This window comes from Oryctolagus cuniculus, chromosome X, assembly GCF_051225735.1.
Source record: "Oryctolagus cuniculus isolate XC-2025 breed Fujian yellow rabbit chromosome X, ASM5122573v1, whole genome shotgun sequence".
Lineage (NCBI taxonomy): Eukaryota > Metazoa > Chordata > Mammalia > Lagomorpha > Leporidae > Oryctolagus > Oryctolagus cuniculus.
Window position 1 is genome coordinate 131,621,475 of NC_142888.1, and position 19,368 is coordinate 131,640,842.

General features: G+C 63.0%; 1 protein-coding gene and 1 long non-coding RNA gene across 13 annotated transcripts; one reads left to right on the forward strand and one right to left on the reverse strand.

Annotated features, from left to right (window-relative positions):
* Positions 1-884: 884 nt before the first annotated feature.
* Positions 885-3,737, reverse strand: LOC138847616 (uncharacterized). Of its 2 annotated transcripts, XR_011385499.2 has the most exons (4): positions 3,603-3,737; positions 2,414-2,501; positions 1,764-2,010; positions 885-1,134 (listed from the first exon to the last, which is right to left on the reverse strand). It is a non-coding gene; the product is annotated as an uncharacterized LOC138847616 (long non-coding RNA). The 2 variants fall into 2 exon arrangements; XR_016227732.1 differs by lacking the exon at positions 885-1,134 and having other exon boundaries at positions 1,922-2,046.
* BGN (biglycan) lies at positions 3,136-14,148 on the forward strand. 11 transcript variants are annotated; one of them, XM_089323637.1, is made up of 11 exons: positions 3,198-3,337; positions 4,281-4,371; positions 5,021-5,064; positions 8,521-8,624; positions 10,097-10,351; positions 10,506-10,618; positions 10,915-11,128; positions 11,658-11,768; positions 11,852-11,945; positions 12,045-12,183; positions 13,006-14,089. In XM_089323637.1, the coding sequence occupies exons 5-11, from the start codon at positions 10,111-10,113 to the stop codon at positions 13,201-13,203; spliced, it is 1,110 nt and encodes a 369-aa protein (XP_089179763.1). In that variant the 5' UTR covers positions 3,198-3,337; positions 4,281-4,371; positions 5,021-5,064; positions 8,521-8,624; positions 10,097-10,110; the 3' UTR covers positions 13,204-14,089. The 11 variants fall into 11 exon arrangements, with proteins under 11 accessions (NP_001182620.1, XP_089179763.1, XP_089179762.1 ...); XM_089323636.1 differs by having other exon boundaries at positions 4,321-4,371; XM_070066302.2 differs by lacking the exon at positions 8,521-8,624.
* The last annotated feature ends 5,220 nt before the right edge of the window (positions 14,149-19,368 follow it).

Consider the following 19,368-nt stretch of genomic DNA (forward strand, 5'->3'; position numbering starts at 1 on the left):
GCCCTGGCTCTGGGCTGACCCGACACACTCTCTGATGGGGAGGGAGGCCCTGCGGGACAGGGCCTGAGAGCCTGGGGGCTGACTCGTAGAGGACCCGCTTTGAAGCCAGGGCACAAACAGCTGCAAGCCAGCTGTGGGGGGACAGGCTGCAGCTGACACAGGGTCCTTCTGCGCACACGAGCCAAGGGAGTGGCAGCCGGCTGCACTCGGACACCCCGGGGAGGGGGCGTGCCCTCCCCGCAGCCCTTCCCTCCGTGGGACTCCAAGGCACAGGCCTATGCCTCACACCCACCCATCTGCCAGCAGCTGCCTGCGGGAGGGCTAGGTGAGGCTGGCTGCTCTGAGCACGGAGTCCGAAACTCCCCGAAGCCTGACGGGGCTGAGAGCTCGGTGGGAAGTGTCCCAGCTTGGGCTCCAGAGGCTTGTCCCAGAGTCGCACACACTGGCCGGCCACCATGCTGGAGGAGCCCCGCTCTGCCGCCCCCACCCCTTGCTCCTGGAGAGCTGAGACAGCTGTGCTCTGGCCTCCTCCTCCTCCTTGGGAGCCCTGGGGGCCTCCGGAAATGCCTGCTCTTCCTTCCTGCCTTGCCCCCCCTTGCACTCCTCCCGCCCTCTGCCTGCCTCCTCCCCCTTCAGGGAAGCCAAAAGGGCAGGAAGCCACCTGACCCCTCTAGCCAGTGAGGGTGCTCTGTACCCCTGCACATCAGCTGGGGTCTAGATGCTTCCTGCACAGCATGGGGGGAGACCCAAGAACCGAGGTGCTCCCTGGCTGGTGTGGGAGTGACCCCCAAATTAAGGAGGCAGGCCCAGTGACTCAGTGGGCCTGGGAGCGAGCGTGCAGTTACGGCTTATTGCAGACTACAAACCACAGACACAGAACCTTCCAGGCATGAGAACCGTATTTATGCAAGGATCGCCCAGATGCATCCCCCGCCTTCAAGGAAGCGCTCCCAAGTGTATCCGGTGCTTCCTGGTCCTGTGTGGGGTGGCCGGGGGTATCACCTTATCATCATCCCCAAGCCCCTCCAGGAACATGCCTGGTGCCTGTTGGAGTCCTGAGAGCCAGCTGCGTGCAAGGGCTTCTGCTGCTCCCTGCTCTGTCACCTCCTTCAGGAAGCCTTCCTGGGTGTGGCCCTGCAGGGGCAAGACACAAGAACACGACAGTCCCCTGCTCGTGCCACAGTCTGCCTCCTGGGGCTCTAGGAGGCCAAGGCCAGAGTGATCCAGCGCCTAAGGCCCCAGCCCCCGGGAGCAGGTGGCTCTGTGCTCAGCAAAGGGCTCCTCAGGTAAGCGTGTGTGGGCAGCTGGGTACCTTCTGAGTTTTTCCTTTTGCAACACTGCTTTTTTTTTTTTTTTTTTTGAGACCTACTTTGCATCCCCATATGCGTGCGTGGATTTCAAGATCTGCATTTCTCTAAATTCCATTCTCCACGAACTTTTTGAAGCTCTTTTGCACCATACAATCTCCTTTAGGATCTTCACAGAGCTGCAGCCATCCCCAAGGTCACTTTTAGAACATTTTCATTCCCTCAGCAAGAAAACACAGACCTTTCGCTAGCCCTGCCCCCCCCCCCCACAACCCCTCCCATTCCCGCCCATCTCTTCTCTCCTCTCAGTCTCTTACGGATGGGCCTGGCCTGGCCATTTCCTCTGAATGGGACCAAGCACTCCGGGACTCTGCACCTGGCTGCTCTCACAGAGCAGAGTGCCTTGTGGGCTTTGTGTCCCTGGTCCCCACCAACACGCTTAGCCCTGAGTGATACCTGGCTGTGAATCCAGGGCAGGGCAGGAGCAGAGATGTGGCCAGGTGGCCACGAGTGGCAGTGCTGCAGCTCTGCGGGGCTCCAGGGTGCCCACGTGGTTCTGTCTGCTGCCACACGTGTCGGGAGACATCTCGCGGCAAAAGGAAGACACGAGGTCTGTGCTCCCAACCTCCTGGTCCCAACTGTGCGAGCCAGAGGGAACCGCAGCTCCTTCTCTCTTCTACGTGGTCCGGCCTGGAAGCTTCTTCTAGGACCATAGCTTGGTTGAGCCATCGCGTGTTCCCTGTCCCAGTAGGGCCTCGAGCTGACACGGTGCCCAGCCATACCTTAGGGCCCTTATGAGAGGGTCTGGCCCCGGCCTGTGCTATTTCAGACCTCATGCCATGCCAGGTAGGCAGAGCTCCCGGGGGTCCCCCTCCGCCCCTTTGCCCTTTCCTCCTCCCCCCCAGTCCATGCCCAGTTTTCCTGGCCTCAGTGTGGCGCCCTACTGGGGTTTCTCACTCCTTCCAAGCCCTGGCTCAGCAGCTGCTCTGACGGGAGGGAGCCACCCCCGACAGGGAGGAGGTGTGAGGACCCCTAGCTGCGGGGGAGCGGGACTCCCTGGGGCCATCAGGAAGCAGCTCTGAGGCTTGGCGGCCTAACCCTGTTACCTCCTGTAAGTGACCAGTGCGGCAGTCAGCACAGAGGAAGTGCCACCCACAGAGCGGTGAGCTGGTCCTCCTCCTCGCCCTAGGGGACCTGCGGGATTGAGCAAGAACGGTGACTCGAGCCTCGCTGGGCGCCTCTTCTCTTCTCGGAATGCGCTTTCCCACTCACAGCCTCTCCCAGGCTTCCCTCCTTTCACAGAGAGCCACTGGTGCTCTCAGTAAGGAAAGAAAGGCTGGATGGGAGGGAGGGAAGCAAGGAAGGGAAGGGAGGTACAGAGCGCCCGGGAGCCTAGATCAAGCCCTTCCAGAAATCCACACCAGCTCCTTCTCCGATCCCAGCGAAGCCACCTCCTTGTTCAGGCCCCAGTGGCCGCAGGTTCTGGGCGGGCGTAGGACAGAGTTCCAGGACCCGTTCACTGGCCTAGCACCCCGAGGCCACCTCCCCCTCGGCTTCTTTCCTCTGCCTGGCAGGTCTCCAGCAAGCGCCTCAGTGTCCCCATCTGGGCAGTGGAAAGTTTGACGCTGGGCCCTTGTGTGAGTGAGTGTGAGTGTGCGCCCGGGGGAGGGGGCTGGGGAGCGGGGGAGGGGAGGGGCGCAGCTAGCCTAGCCCAGCCGTCTACGAGAAAATTGCTCCCTTTGAAGCTGCCAGGGGGGCGGGAAGCCTACCCCTCCCTCCGGCCCGCCCTCCGGCCCCCTCCCTCCTTGCCTCCCTCCCCGCCCCCTCCCCGCGTCCCCTCCCTGTCGGCCCGCCCGCCCAGCCTTTAGCCTCAGCTCCTGCCGCCTCTGCCTCCCTCTCTCCACCAACTGCCCAGGAGCGAGCAGCTGCTCTCGGTCGGCCCCCCCCACCCCGACGGACGGAAGTACGGACAGCCTGACATCCCAGCCCGCCACCTAGCCGGCCTGCGCCTGGCCACTTCCCCTCCCCAGGTAGGGCCCCCCCAACCCTGCGCCAGCTCCACACTGTCCCCACTGTCCCCACAATGGCCTCAAACTGTCTCCGCTGCCTCAGTCCTGCCCTGTTGCCGCCTGCTAGCCCCGTTCAGATTTCCAAGGCATCCGCTGCAGGCTCACGGTCCCTGCCCCATCACCGCCACCCTGCAGCTCCGCTGGTCCTCATCCTGTTTCCGCCTCTTTTTCCCCGCCCCCCCCCCAGGTGCCTTCCCTCATCCCACCCTTGCCTCTGCACTCTGACCTTACTCTGTCCCATCCAGTCTGTCTGCCGGGAGCATCACCGAGGCATGGCTGCGCGGCTAGCACCCCACCTCTGCCAATGACCTTGCCCTTCCTTGCAAGCCCCAGGGGCGCCCTCAACTGTGCCGGCCTCGCTGGGCCTGGCGCCTTCCCCGCCCTGGGCACCCGCTGAGCTCAGTGCTCTGAAGCAGCCCCTACTGCCTGTGGCTCGTGCTTGGCACGGACTGCGAGACTTGGTTTCCCAGGCACGCCCCAGGCACCCTGCCCAGATGGTTCTGGCTCGCTCACAGGCCAATGCCCTGCCTCTACTTCCCCCTGAACGGGGTGTGGGTCCATGGAGCCCTGTGGGCAGGGGCCCTGAGTAGGGTTGCCTGAGTGGCTCAGTCCTATCTGTCCCCCAGAACCCCCTTAGACTGGAATGCAGAATGATCGGAGGAGGGGAGCAGGACCCAGGAGAAGGAGAACCGAGCTGTCCGGGTGTCCCCTGAGCGGCCTGGGAGGTTGGGGGAGGGAGCACCCCAAGTTGAGTGCCCGCATGCCTGGCCCCTGGTTAGTGAGGGTTGCCCTGCCCAGTTCTGCTGAACAGGAGCAGGAAGCCCCCTCTCCTGAGCCATCAAGCGACTCCCGCCCACCGTGTGCGGGCTCCTGCCTCTGCCCTCACCCCTCCCTGGCCTGCCAGCTCTCCGCCCTGCACTGACACAAGTTGGAGATGTTCACAGGCTCCCTCACGACCAGGGAGGCTCCTGGGGGACCCGCATCCGGGAGGGCAGGTGAGCACCTTCAGTGCCAGCCGCCTCCGAGGAGAGCTGGTGCACAAGCAAGGGGCACCTTGGTGTGTAACATGCCCATGTATGGCTGCTGGGAAGGAAGACCCGGGGCTGCCACTGAGCCGCCAGGACTGGGTAGCGGGAGCGGGCTTGGAGCAGTGGGGCGTGGGGGGCGGGGGGCTGGCCTGTTGTGGGAGCACCCCTGGCCTGTCTTTAAGCCCCCTGGATCCCAGCGGCCTTGAGCACTTTGGCCCAGTCCCATGCCAGCTTGTTCTCAGGTGCAGTCACGGGCATTGACTTACAACAGCTGGAGGGTTGCAAGTGGGGAAGGGTGGAAGGAAGGGGTGTTGTCCGTGACATTGCAGTGGTCGCCGTGACCTCTGCGTGGCTGGGGCCAGTACAGGACCCCCTCCCTGTCTCCTGGGTTTCCTGGGCCCACTCAGCACTGGCCCTCCTTCACCTTGTGCAGGGGCCTGACCCAGGAGGCCCTTGTCCTTGGTCCCACTCTTTCCAGGGAGGCAGTCCCCCGGCCTCCACCCCCTGTGCTGCTCCAAGCCCGTCCACCAGCCTGTCACCTTCCTTACCCACCACAACACCTGTGACCTTGACAAAGGTCTTCCTAGGCCCACGCTGACCTCCCTTCTGCTTCCAGGCTGACCAGCCATCCCTACACACGCTGTGGCCCATTGGTGGAAGGTGATGGGGGCTCTTCTGGGGCACGCTGCTGTGGGCCGTGGGGTGCTGGGTGGGCATGGCTGAGCCTTTCTCCAGCCCAGCAGGAAGAACCAGCATCCCAGCCTTCCCTGCAGAAGGGCAGGTTCCTTCTCACAACTGGTGCCCCCAGCCAGACGGCTCCCAGGGGCCTCCTGTCCTACTTCCAGGCCCCCAGGCTCCTGGGAACCACCCCATCTCCCCCTGCCCCGTGCATTTGCCTTCTTCCCCCACTCTCCTCACTGCTCTGGGATAGACTAATCCCTGGGATGGCCGTGTAGGGCACCTTCTCCCCCAGAGCCCGCCAGCCTCGGGTCATCCACATGCAGTAGGCTGCCCGCCTGCTCAGCTCCAACCCCGCTCTCCACCCCCTGGGGCTCTCCCCAGCCTCCTTATATCAAACTCTCCTGTTGCACACAGACCAGCGTGGCCTGAGCTGGAGGACATGGGGCAGGGGCCAAGCCAAGACTCTGGGCGACTCTTTAAAAAAAAAATTATTGATTGATATGAAAGTCAGAGTTACACACAGAGAGAAGGAGAGACAGAGAGAGAGAGAGAGAGAGAGGTCTTCCATCTGCTGGTTCACTCCCCAATTGACCTCAATGGCCGGAGCTGCGCCGATCCGAAGCCAGGAGCCAGGAGCTTCTTCTGGGTCTCCCATGTGGATACAGGGGTCCAAGGGCTTGGGCCATCTTCTACTGCTTTCCCAAGCCACAGCAGAGAGCTGGCTCAGAAGTGGGGCAGCCGGGACTAGAACTTTCGCCCATATGGATTGCCGGCACTGCAGGTGGCCCGCTTTACCAGCTACACCAAAGTGCAGGCCCCTGGGTAACTCTTGAACCTGCCCCTGCTTCTCCCTCACAAGCTGCCAGCTCTCTGGTCTCTGGCCAAGGGAATATAGCAGGCAGAGGCCTGGGTGGCGCCGGGATTGGGAACTTCATGACCAGAAGTGAGACTTGAAGGAGAGGGATAGAGCACCCCTGCTTGGCCTTGAACACCTTCCCACGGGCATCGGGGGCTTCCTGACTGCAGGGAGGCATGCACCCATAGGAGCCCTGGTAGCTCTGGGAGGCCTCACCTCCTGGGCCTCTCCAGCTGGCTAAAGAGGGCTGGGTCCCACCCCAGCCAGAGCCCCTGGCAGAGAGTAAAAGCCAGCACAGAGGAGGGTGCAGGGAAACCCCGGGCCCAGGAGAGGGAAGGCTCCCCAGCCTTCCAGATGCCTGGCCGCTGTCCTCGCTCGGCAGGCAGGCAGGCAGGCAGGCAGGCAGATGCACAGTGGAGTCCCAGCTCCGCCACGTCCTCCCTGTGTGGCCTTGGACAAGAGTTCTGGGTAACCTCTCTGCGCCCTGGTGTTCGGATCATAGCTTCTTTCTTATGGTCAACAGCGTAGAGGTAGGGTCAGGTGAAGAAATCGCTTGAGTCCCTACCCCACCCTTGGGAGGTGACAGCACCCTCCCTCTTCCTGGAAGAGTCTAGAACATGGTGAGTGGAGGCCAGGAAATGGGAGAAGAAGGGAGAGCACACGGCCCAAGTGCAGGGGGACCAGGAAACCCCTTCCAGGTCTAGCCTGCTTCTCCAGTGCTCCGTCTGGTTACCCAGCAGTGCCAGGGCCACAGCAGGGAGGAGCTGGGGCATCTGCCTCCCTTGCAATGGCCGTGGATCCAGGGGGCGGCCAGCATGCAGATGGGGGGATGGCCTCCGGGTCTCCACCCCTCCCACCAGCGCAGACACACATGAGTGCAGAGCCTTCTGGGGCATGGTGGGATGGCAGGCAGGGCCCGGGCACCCCTCTGCTACTTGAAGCTGGGCCCAGAAGACTTTGGTAGGCAAAGAGGGGAGAGAGGGAGATGGGGCAGCATCACCTGTCTCCCAGCCTTGCAGGCCCAGAAGCCTGGCGGGGCCGGGGGAAGACAGCACGTGTGTCAGAGGTCAGGTCAGGTTACGAGCAGGGCGTCCGCGTCCGCGCAGCTGCCAGCGCACATCTGCAGACGAGCTCCCAGGAGCCGCCAGACCTCAAACCCTGCTCCCGCCGCCCTTGGCCTGGCCTGAATGCCTGGCACGGCCCCTGCGTGTTCTCCGAGGCTGCCAGCACGTCTTGTTGGGCTGTAACCTGGAGCGATCAGCCCGCAGAACTGCACTGGCTTTCAGAGGCCCAGACAAGGAGGGCCCTATTGAGGCGGCTCCGAGGCTCCAGGAGGCCCGGCCTCTGCCCTCACTCACACCTGCGGCCGCCGCGCTGGCACGGGCCGCCGAGACCACTTCTTTCCTTTGCTCTGAGGAGGCGGCTGCCAGCGAGCTCAGGGCACATTTTGATGAGGCTCAAGGCGCCCCTGAGTCCTTGGGGATACATCCCGGAAGACCAAGGAAGGAAAAAAGTGCAGGGTGTGGGTGTCCCAGTGTGTGTGTGTGTGTGTGTGTGTGTACACGTGGCGGGGTTGGGGCTCAGTGTGAGGTGTAGGCAGTGTCCTTAAGCTACCACCTCATCCTCTCTAAGCCATCCAGGCCCGGAGACCCGCCAGCACCCCCACTGCTGAAGGCCAGGGCGGAGGCAGGGCAGGGCTGAGGCCAGGAAGTTCCAGGCCTGCAATCCCCAAAGCTGGGCTCCAAGTCTCAAGCTGACGGAGTCGGAGCAAGTCAGCTCCTCACTCCAGGCCTCAGTTTTCCCATCCACAAAATGGGGCCAGTGCTTGTGCCCCCTGGGCTCCCCCAGCTCCCTCTGGCCCTGCTGGCATCCCTTGCCACCCCCTGCTGGCTCCGTGTCTAAGGGGAAATGAAACCTTTACTGGGAAGCCCGGCCAGCCCCCAGCCCACCAGCTAGGAGCCGTGGAAAACTGGCCAAGCCTTGCCTTCAGCTTCCCTCCGCCCTCAGGGTGAGCCAGAGCTGGAACTCAGAGGTAGGCCGAGAGCCAGCCTCTACCCTGGACCCCTCTCAGCCCCTTGGGGACACCCAGGTTCACGACAAGGACACTGGACTCGAGCTACTGCCACACATCCTGGACAGCCCCGGCTCCCAGGAAGGCTCTGATGAGCTCCTCCAGTCTTGCCCTGGCTGGCCTCGCAGCATGCCAGCAGGCTGCCCACCTTCCCAGAGTGCCCAGGGGGAGCCCCAGCTCCCGGTCATCTCAAGAGACTTGAGGCCTAGGGAGGGGTGTCCCGTGGAGACCTCCAGGCCGCCCCCGCCCCGGGCAGGCTGCAAAAGGCCTGCCTGCACTGGCCCTTCCCTGCAGCCTCCCCTGCGCCTGGCAGCCCAGCCCAGCCCACCCCCACCCGTCCAGGTGGGCTGCAAATCGCAGAGCCTCCCAGGGCCCTGCGGCCTCCCAGCCCTGACTCATTCCCCTGGGAGGTAGTGGCTTTGGCAGGGGCGGCGCGGGCCGGCCTCTCCTCACTCGCTCCCATACTGCGTCTCCTCTCCGCCTCGGCCTCTCTTCCTCCTTCTTCCAGCGCTTCGCCATCCAGCGGCAACTAGGCAGGGGCACAGGAGACCCTGCCCCGCCCTGCCCTGGAGGTTGCCAGCTGAGGGGAAGAAGAAGGGAATCACCATCCGGGTAGGCGAGCACGGCTCCTTCTACCTAAGCTTCGGCCAACACCCGAGGGCTCCCCGGGGCAGCCCCACTCGCCCTGAGCCAGCCTGGGCCCCGCAGCTGGGGGTGGATCACGCAGGCTCCCAGGAGCGAGGGAAGTGAGAGGGAAGTGGAGCTGAGCCTTGAGCTCTGCCCTCTACTTTGCTGTGGGATCTGCAGCCATGGCTTGGGGGGGCAGCTGGAGCCTCTCCAGGGACCCCTGTGTCCGGGCGCAGGGGCCAGCAGGGCACTGGGGCAAGCCACATGCCGATGCACCTCCAGGGCCCCGGAGAAACAGCCCTGGCACTGATGGGATCCGGAGGTACAGTGCTTGTGCCGAGACACCGAGACCCGGCCAAGCCTGGCCTCAAGCCCACAGCCTGCTGGTGGCGAAGACTCTGAAGCTGCAGGCCCCAGTGGCCAGCTGAGCCCCCTGCCCCCTCACCCTGCGGACTGGGTCTGCCTGCTCAGATGGGCCCCAAGTGGGGAACTCACTGGGCTGTGGCGATTCGGTGCCTCGCTGGGCTTCCTGTCCACAGAGGTATCCAGGGCAGCCCCAGACCCCCAGCAGACATGTTTCTTCCCATGGAACAGATGGGGAAAATGAGGCAGGGACAAAACCTGGGACTTTGCCAAGGGTGGGAGAGGGGTCAGGGTAGGTGAGGGTGGTAGGAGAGGCCAGGGCAGTGTCTGAACCAGGAGGCAGGAGGCAGGCAGAGGTGGGTGCTGGGGCAGGCTCGGGCAGGGCAGCTTCCGCTCCACCCCCACCCTGCTGCCTCCCTCATCCTGGGGGGTCTCCAGCAAGCCTGACCCTGCCCGCCACCCAGGCGGCAGCCTGCTCCTCACAGGGCCCCTCCAGGGGCCGGGCTAGAGGCACCAAGGAAGGGCAGGAGCAGAGCTGGAAGCTGCAGGCTCTGCAGGTCAATCCCGGCGGAGGCTGGCGTCCAGAGGAGGAAGCCCAGGCCTCAGGAACAAGCTGGGGGGGGGGAGGGGGAACGGCGCCGTGCCCCCTCCAGCCCAGACCCCCCTGCTCAGAGCTGATCCCGCCCCTGGCCTCAAAGGACAGTCTTCCCTTCCTGCAGCAAGGAAAGCATGAGACCCAGACCCTCCCTCGCTCACTGCAGCCCCCTGGCCCCCAGCCCAGAAGTCCCAGCAGCCGTGGCCCAGGGTGGCCCTCGAGGGCTTTGCCCTCCAGCTCAGCTACTCAGCCTTGCTGGCTTCCCACCCCTACCCCCAGAGGCGCCGTCTGGTATCCTGTGTGCTGGCTGCCTCCTGCTCACACTGGTTGCTGCCACCTCTCGCTTGCCCCGGGGCTGGCTATGTCTGCGGAGAAGCGAGGGCCACAGACCCATCATGCACTGCATGCCAGCTGCTGACAAGCGGTGGTTGGGGGAGGGGCAGGTGGGAGGGGGCGCCCAGGATGTGTGGAGTGCTCAGTGAAGAACGCTTCCTCCCAGGTACCACGTCAACCATGCGGCCCCTGTGGCTCCTTGCGGCTCTGCTGGCCCTGGGCCAGGCCCTGCCCTTCGAGCAGAAAGGCTTCTGGGACTTCGCCCTGGACGACGGGCTGCTCATGATGAATGATGAAGAGGCTTCGGGCGCCGAAAGCACCTCGGGCGTGCCCGACCTGGACGCCCTCACGCCCACCTTCAGCTCCATGTGTCCTTTTGGGTGCCACTGCCACCTGCGGGTTGTTCAGTGCTCTGACCTGGGTCAGTACCCTGGGCAGTGCGTGCGTCCTGTGGGATGCGGGGTGGGGGAGGGGCACAGGGTGAGTGAGCCCGCTCAGGTTTGCGGGCAGGCGCGATGCGAGGGAGCAGCTGAGTCCCCGGGATCACATCAGGGACCCTGTGTGTGCCACCCCAGGTCTGAAGACGGTGCCCAAGGAGGTGTCGCCTGACACCACACTGCTGGACCTTCAGAACAACGACATCTCCGAGCTCCGCAAGGACGACTTCAAGGGCCTCCAGCACCTCTACGTGAGCCCCTCCCCTTCCGGCCCGCTATGCTCTTCCCAAGGGGCTGGGGGGGAGGGGAATGAGTCCCTACGGGTGCATGTGCACGGATGCATGCGCTGTGCAGGGACCAACCGTGGTGCCAGCCGCCGGGGTTCTGGGGCATGAGCAGCCGCAAGTGCGGGACCAGCAGCTCTCAGCTCAGCGCCCTTCTTGGCCCTGCTGGCTCCCAGTCTGGTGCCCAGCCCACAAGGAAGAAGGGAGCAAGGGCCGGGGTGGACCGGGGAGCAGACATTCACCTCCCGCCTCCTGTGCCTCAGGCCCTCGTCCTGGTGAACAACAAGATCACCAAGATCCACGAGAAGGCCTTCAGCCCGCTGCGGAAGCTGCAGAAGCTCTACATCTCCAAGAACCACCTGGTGGAGATCCCGCCCAACCTGCCCAGCTCTCTGGTGGAGCTCCGCATCCATGACAACCGCATCCGCAAGGTGCCCAAGGGCGTGTTCAGTGGGCTCCGCAACATGAACTGCATCGGTGAGTGTGGCTGCAGGCCGGGGTCCTGGCGAAGGGGCCATGGGCGAGCCCGGGGAACATTCCAGAAGCTTATCTCAAAGCCCGGTGAAGGGAGACCAGGGCCAGCTACAAAGCGTTGGCTCGAGCAATAGTCCTCCGAATGGTCAAAGGAAAGGCACAGAATCTCAGCACAGCCCCAATGCAGGCCAAAAAAGCAGCGTGCAGGACCGCTGCACCGGGACAGAGGGGAAGGCGGGAGAACTGGGGCAGCCAGACCTGCCAGCATCTCTGGCTTGCTTCTCTCCTCTTGTCCCTCTCTGTCCCTGGAAGCCAATGCCAGGGCCAAGGCCCTTGAGGCTAGCAGCCTTGACCAGTTAGGAGTTTGCAATTAGCCCTCTAAACTGCTGTACTGGCTTTCAGGAGGACTTGGGCAGAGCTGGCCATCAGCAGGGCCCATCACGTGGGCCTGAGCCCAGAAACACCAGGCTCCAGGGGGCTGTAGGCAGCCACCAGCTCCTGGGCTGATGGAGTCTCTCTCTGTCTTTACCAGAGATGGGCGGGAACCCCCTAGAGAACAGTGGCTTTGAACCTGGAGCCTTTGATGGCCTGAAGCTCAACTACCTGCGCATCTCAGAAGCCAAGCTCACTGGCATCCCCAAAGGTAGGAAAGAGGCACTTGCTTCAAGGCCTTTGCACCTGCCCTGGCGCCCATGTTCACCTCAGTATTCCCTCACTTCTGGGTAGATCTGCCAGAGACCCTGAATGAACTCCATCTGGACCACAACAAAATTCAAGCCATCGAGCTGGAGGATCTGCTCCGATACTCCAAGTTGTACAGGTGGGACCGGAAGCCCAGAGGGAGGGGCAGCACAATGGCCCCACACACTGCCTTGTTCCCCCTCCAGCCTCTGACTGCGCCTCGTGTGCACCTCTGCAGGCTGGGCCTGGGCCACAACCAGATCCGGATGATTGAGAACGGGAGCCTGAGCTTTCTACCCACCCTGCGGGAGCTTCATCTAGACAACAACAAGCTGTCCAGGGTGCCTGCTGGGCTGCCCGACCTCAAGCTCCTCCAGGTGAGGGGAGGCAGGGGGAGGTAGCAAGGGACCCTTGGCTGCCAGGTACCAGAGGACTGCAGGACCAGGACCTGTTCCTGGGCTCCCGGCCCCTGCTTTTCAAGGCACAGTCCACAGAGCTTCCCCTGGCCATCCCGGGAAAGGAGCAGTCCCCATGGCCCCTCCCTCAGGGCCAAGGCCTTGGCTTGCAGCACATGGGTGAACTTGGGCTCGCTCAGCCCTGCTTTGGGCCTCCACCTCTCCCTCAGCCCCATCACACACGACTGGAGTGCTCTCCTCCTCCATCTGGCTGTGTCCTGCCTCTGGCCCGCCCAGCTCTGGGACAGTGCGGCGCAAGCCGGGCTGAGCGCGCCCTCTAGCGGCCAGCGTCCTCCTCAGCACCACTGGGTTCCTGACTCCGCCTCCCACGCAAGATGTCGTTGTTCTGAAGGTCCAGCAGGCTGTAAGGGCTGCCCGCAGGGCAGCACCTCTCACTCTAGAGACAAAGCGCCTTCAGCGTGCCTTCCTTCCTTGTCTCGGTAGTCCTCACAGCACTTCCAACCCCTCGACTCAAGGCAGCCCTTACAGCCTCATTCCACCCAGTACAGCCCTACGGCACCCCACCAAGCTTCTACCTTCAACCCACCCCCCAGCCGGGGCCCCGGGCTCAATTTTCTCCTCCTGATGCAGGAGAGAAGCCTCTAGGGCAATGTGGGTATAAGGTGATGCGATGACACCTGCGAGGCTGCGGCTGGGGCGGAAGAGGGCAGGGGGCCAGACCCTCCCGGGTGTGCACTCCCCTCCCCGGCCGTGACAGCAGCCTGGGCCGTGCTCCGTCCACAGGTGGTCTATCTGCATTCCAACAACATCACCAAGGTGGGTGTCAACGACTTCTGCCCCGTGGGCTTCGGGGTGAAGCGGGCCTACTACAACGGCATCAGCCTCTTCAACAACCCCGTGCCCTACTGGGAGGTGCAGCCGGCCACCTTCCGCTGCGTCACTGACCGCCTGGCCATCCAGTTCGGCAACTACAAAAAGTAGAAGCCGCAGCAGCTGCCATGGTAGCCTCGCTGGGGTCTCTGGGGAGCGAGGCCAGAGGTCCTGAAGGAGGAAGGCAAAGCAAGGGAGCTCCTGCCTGGCTGCATCCAACCCAGCGCCTCCCCTGCGTTCCCAGTTTACCGCCCCCTTGTGGCCTCTGTCTGCCGGGCCACTCTTCCTGAGAGTGGCTACAAGGCACGGGCCCCTCGGCTGCCCAACTGCCCCCGCTCACGCACCACAGCCACTCAGAGGCGCCCCTGCCAAGCTTCCCCCTCTCACCCTGAAATCCACCTGTCCCAGGCGGCAGTCCTAGGACAATGGTCCTCCCGCTCATCTACCCAAGCTGGGCACCTTGCTCTAGCGGCCCCTAGACCAGCGTCTCTCTCCCTCTCCATCTCTGTCTTGTGCTAGATCTTTTCTCCTTTCTGGGTTTGCTGATCTGTTCCCCTGCATCTTTATGGACCTGGCTTCATTCTCTCTCTCTCTCTCTCTCTCTCACTCTCTCTGTCTCAGTCTCCCTCTTGCTCTCACACATACACCGTGATCGACCCTTTGCCTTGTGGTGGTTCTGCTTTCTGTCTTCCTGGCCTCTGCCCAGCCCGGTCCAAGCCAGCCCGGGGGCAACTGCCTCCCCAGCTTGCCCCTCCCATTCCTTGCCCCGAGCCCAGACAGCCTTGGAAGAGGTGGGAAGGTGGGGGCCCAACATCCCGCCAGAGTCCCAAGTGGTGGTTCCCGTTGGCTGCCCCCCCCCCCGCCCGCCCTGCCATGGTGGCAGATCCTCCTCCTTGTCTCTGGGCCCTGCTTGGTGGGAGGGAGCCTCACCCCCAGCTCGATGAGGCCATGCTTCTGAGGTCGGCTGTTGTCTTTCAATTAAAGAAACACTGTGCAAGCGGGCTCCGTGTGCTGTACTCCAGCGCTGGGCCTGCGGACCGCGCAGAAAGCAGTGCCTCTGGCTGTTGGGCTTTGTCTCTGCGCCTGAGATGGCCCCTGCCGTCTCCTGGTTGAGCGTTTGCCAAGCACCTCTTGGCTGTGGGGCCCCTCGGACCCTTCACACCAGATGTGTGTGCAACACTCGAGGCCACTGCTCCGGACAGGATGGGGACAGGGCTGTGCACAGGGCCCCGGGAAAGCCCGTTTGTTGGAGACATGGGTGTGCCTGGGAAAGGGACAGAGCCCAGAGCAAGGCCCCGGTGGGCTGAGGTGGCCTGGGCTAGACCTGGCTGCACTCCCCTCTGTCTTGCGCAAGGGGCCTCTGGCTCAGCTGCGGGGAGGAGAGCAGGCAGAGGCTGCTACGAGTGACAGCCCAAGAGGGACGGAGCCCAGAGGAGCCGCAAGCAAGCAGCGTTGTCCTGACGCCTGGCCTAGCCCCAGGGTACCCCGCGTCCCCAGGTTTCTCCTTTTTGGGATGGGAGGCGCCGCTCAGCGTGGCGGCCCAGCGATAGAATGTCAGCCGGCGACATCATAGCACTATTCTGGGGCATGTGCTCCATTGCCTGACAATCTCTGCTGAGCTGGGCAGGCCGAGGGCAAGGCCACTGGCCGCGGGCCAGGAGTCGGGGCCTCAGTCAAGTCCCCTCGCTGGCGGGGAGGAGTGGCAGCCAGCGCCAGGGCCGGGCAGACACGGAAACATGGAGCCTCCCGCCTGTGCCTCTGCGGCGCTGGGTCCACACTGTGGGTGCCACAGAGTCCCCCCGGAATCTCTGTCTCTCTGCCTGCCTTTCCCTCCCATTTCAGGAAGCTTGCCCAAGTCCATCCTCCTCACACCGCGGCTCAGAGACACAGTGGGACGGTGGTGTCACGTGGGTGCTGCACATGGGGGCACCCCGCAGGCAGCACCCATGCGGCCCTGACCGAAGGCCGTGAGCTGCCTGGCTGCGAGGGCTTGTGGGTCACGGTCAAGTAGCATGCTGCGTTGTCAGTGCGGTTGCTCTTGACCACAGCCTGAAGACAAAAGACAGCCTCCCTCTGCTCCCAGGGGCACTATGAAGGAACAGAGGGTAGTCCCACAGCCGACACGGAGCAGATTTCCCACTGATGTCCACAGTGACAGCCGGGTTCCTGCTCACACGCCCACTGCCCACACATTCACCTGCAGGCAGCCCGCCGAGGAGGGTCAAGCTCAGGGCCGCGCTTCGGTCACAGGTGCCTCAGGGTGGCACAGCTGTAGAGCGTGAGGATAAGGACCAATCAGAAAGCGGCAAGACAGGTGGGGTGAGGGTGCAGCCTCTGGCCCTGCACATGGGGACAGAGTGGCTGGGGGTGGCAGGTGAGAACCACGGAGCAGCTGGAGTGGGTGCCGTTTTACCTGCTAGTGACACCCGTTCCCCACAAGGGGGCTGAGAGCACCAAGCAGTGGGCAAGTCAGAGCGAGGGGCAGCTGTCCACACACAGGCACAGGCACTGTGAAAACATGCACGTGTAAGCACATGTCAACACACATGCGCACATATACACATGCCTGCATGCGGGAACACACCAGCACACGGACACCCATGATTGCACGCACGCACACATACGTACAACCATGCACACAGCCAAAAAAGTCACAGGAGCGGCTCACGTGGCACGGGGCGGGAGTGGGCTTTGGGGGCCTGCGCCGGGGACGTTCCTGAGCCCCAACTGCAAGTCAGGTGCCTCTGCGTGCAGTGGGGCCCAGCGGGAGCCTAAGCCGCGTCCACTGCTGGGGTTTAGACAAGTTGGGGCTTGTCACCGGGCAGCCAGCCAGGTAGGAGCAGGGCCGCTCTAGGGACACAGAGCTGCGAGAGCGTGGGGGCTGAAGCCATAGTGGCCGACCATTGAGAGTGCACCAGAAGCTCCGGGCATGGAGCTCGTGGACACCAGTCAGCCTGGGAGGTCCAAGGTGCGCAGTGGGCGCAGCTCTGGGGGCTCCAGCTCCTGGTGGCCCTGTCGCAGATGCTGCAAATGTCCTGGGGCTGCTGTCACCAATGACCACAAACTAGGGGACAAAAACAGTCACAAATCGGACTCCCATGGTTCTACGGGCAAGAAGTCCAAATTCAAGGTGGCTCTAGGGGAGGAGGCTTCTTGCTTCTTCCAGCTTCTTGTGGCTCCAGCTATTCTTTGCCTGCAACTGAGTCAGCCCAATCTGCCCCTCTGTGGTTACAGGGCCCCCAGCTCCCCCGGGCCTCCTTCACACAGAATGCTTGCCATTGCACAGGGCCTCCTCCCCTTGACATGATCCTCACCTTCTTCATATCTACAAAGAGTTGATTTCGACATAAGGTCGCATTCCAGTTCCAGGGGTTAGGATGTGTGTATGTGGCTGCAGCTGGTAAACACGCAGGCCCCCGAGGCCCAACTGTGACCTCAGCCAGGGAAAGGGCAGGCATGGTGGGGAAGACGAGGGGAAAACAGCCCGGACTCTGAGGGAGGAGGTGGCTGAGAGGCACAGGAGGGCCGAGAGAGTGGGGTGACATGTGGAAGAAGGGCAGGGGGCGGACGCAAGGGTCCTCTCGGAGGGTCTTGCTCCATAGCCCGAGACAGCAAAAGGTCCCTGAGGAGCCAGGCCCAGGCCACTGCAGGGCAGCTAGAGTCAACAGGAAGGGAGGGGTGCAGGGAGGGTTGGGCAACTTGGCCAACCCCATGTCTGATGTCCTACTTGCAGCCCAGCCGTGGGCCTCCCTGGGGCTTCCTCCCTAAGGATTTCTAGTGCAGAAGACACAATTTGGGATAAGGAAGAACTTTCTAGCAAAACTTCCCACATTTCTCTTTAGGGATGCGGGGGCTGGCCAGGTAGCAAGAGTCACTTAATAGGCATGGGCCAGGGCCAGTGCTATGGTGTAGTGGGTAAATCCTCCACCTGCAGTGCTGGCACCCCATATGGGCGCTGGTTCGAGTCCTGGCTGCTCCTCTTCTGATCCAGCTCTCTGCTATGGCCTGGGAAAGCAGTAGGAGATGCCCCAAGTCCTTGGGCCCCTGTACCACATGGGAGACCAGGAAGAAGCTCTTGGTTCCTGGCTTTGGATAGGCACAGCTCCAGCCATTGCAGCCAGTTGGGGAGTAAACCAGTGGATGGAAGACCTCTCTCTCTCTCTCTCTCTCTCTCTCTCTCTCTCTGCCTCTCCTGTTCTCTCTGTGTAACTCTGACTTTCAAGTAAAATAAATAAATCTTTAAAAAAAAAAAAGGCATGGGCCATCCATCCTGGCTCCAGAGCACATGGCGGGGGTTCAGCTGACTCAAACCACACAGGGCCACCTCTACTGCTGGTCTTTCGCTGCTTGGGGACCACATTCTGCTAGTGACTGGGGACGTCTGTGACACTTGTTTCTCGGCCCTGTGATCTGGGCCTCTGTGGCCAACTCTTGTTTTCTGTCTCCAGCCTGTGTCTGAGGTTGGGTCGGAGGACAGGCTTCATGTAGGAGCAACAGCCATCAGTTCAATGAACACACCCCGGAGCGATCAGTGCACGCCCTGGTCCCCAAGGGGCGCCCTGACACAGCCCCGCGGGGTCTTCTTTCTTCTTTAAGGCTGGCATGTTCCCATGCTCTCTCAGCACCCCTTCTTCATGGGGCCACACTCCCGGCAGCCCGACTCCTTCCTATGCTCCCGCGGTCACCAACCAGAGGGCATGGGGTGACCCTTGGAGCGTCCGTGTCCCCATCCAGAATGTGGGGTGACACGAAGTGCAACTGGAAGTTGGCAAGGTTGTGGGAAGCCACAGGGTGTATGTAGGAGGGGGTGGGGCTTATGAGACTGTTCCAGACCCTAAGGAGCCAGCCTGCCTGTTCCACTGTGCCTGCTTCAAGGCTGCCATGCGCCAGGGGACACTGCAGTGCTGAGGCCCTACTGCCTGGCGGGGGTGGGGTGGCGTGGGGTGGGGGTTAGCCTCCTTACCCTCGGAGTTGGAGCTAAAGGAGAGTGTTGGTGTGAAGGGGTGTGGGGGGTGTGCGTGACTGTGTGTGTGTGTGAGGAACTCTTCGGGGGCTCACGTGTCGGTGGTACGAGAGGATGTGGGCAAGTGCGTGTGTGAGTGAGGCCTCTGTCCACGCTCAAGGGTGCTGGGGCCTTGGCCCTGGCTCTCAGGAATGCCAGATCCCCCAGGGGGCTTTCCCTGGGGGAAGGGCAGGTTGTGGGAGGTCTGACAGGCCCCTAGCCTTGGGCGGGGCACAGCTGCACCTCTGCGAAGAGGCCTTTCGTGAGCGCCCAGCACCCTCTGTGTTTTGCCCGCACGGCTCCTCAGGACACGCCCTTGGCCCCTTCCAGCTGCCTGCGCACCACTCCGTGTTCCTCAGTCATTGCTATGCCTGCAGCACCCAGCTCCGGCCCAGGCCACACGGCACCCTGGGGCTCTCTGTGCCCAAGCGCCTTCTACCTGCCACACACTGCCACCTGCTCCCAGGGGCGACACTCCCCGGGGACTCAACTTGTCACTTCTCTTTGCCCCTTGGCCTGCACCTTGCATGAGGAAAGCCTGGGGCAACACTGGAGTTTCCTTCCACGTCTATGCATCCGCAGGTACAAGCAGGTGTCTGCGCTGGGGTCGGTTGCTGTGTCCTTCTCCACCCGTGTCCATGGCTAGGAGCCCCCAGGAGTCCGTCTCTAGGTGTCCACCTGTGTGCAGTCTGCACACCGGTGTACCTGTGATCACCACCGAGAGACATGCACTTGGAGCCTCTGTTGCAAATGCCAGCTGCCCCGTGGGAAAATGCGCTGGGTTGTGTGTGGCCCTGCAGTGGGCAGCTGGACGCTTCAGCAGACCACCAGCCCTCGGAGGCCACCTGAAGGGCGGTGCATTATAGTGGCAGCCAGCTGGCCCCTCCCACACCCCCCACCTTGCCCCCGCCATGCTCCCCTAGTTTCCAGTGTCCTTGTGGAACAATACCAAGTCAGAAAGGCACCCTCCAGTGTCCTGAGGACAGCAGTGGGCGCACCAGGCACGCGGAATCCTGAGGCCCCTGTGCGGTGCACCATTCCTCCTCCCACCCACCCCCACCGTGCCTGTGACCCCCTCCCTCCCTTTTCTTCTTCTTCGTCTTAGTCTTCTTCTTTTTCATCTTCTTCTTCTTCTTCTTCCTCCTCCTCCTCCTCCTCCTCCTCCTCCTCCAGCTCCCTCCCCTCCCCCTTCCCCTCCCTCCCTCCCTCCCTCCTTCCCTCCCTCCGCGCTCAGAGCTGCGGCTGGAGCTGAGCGCACCGCGTCGCCCGCCGCC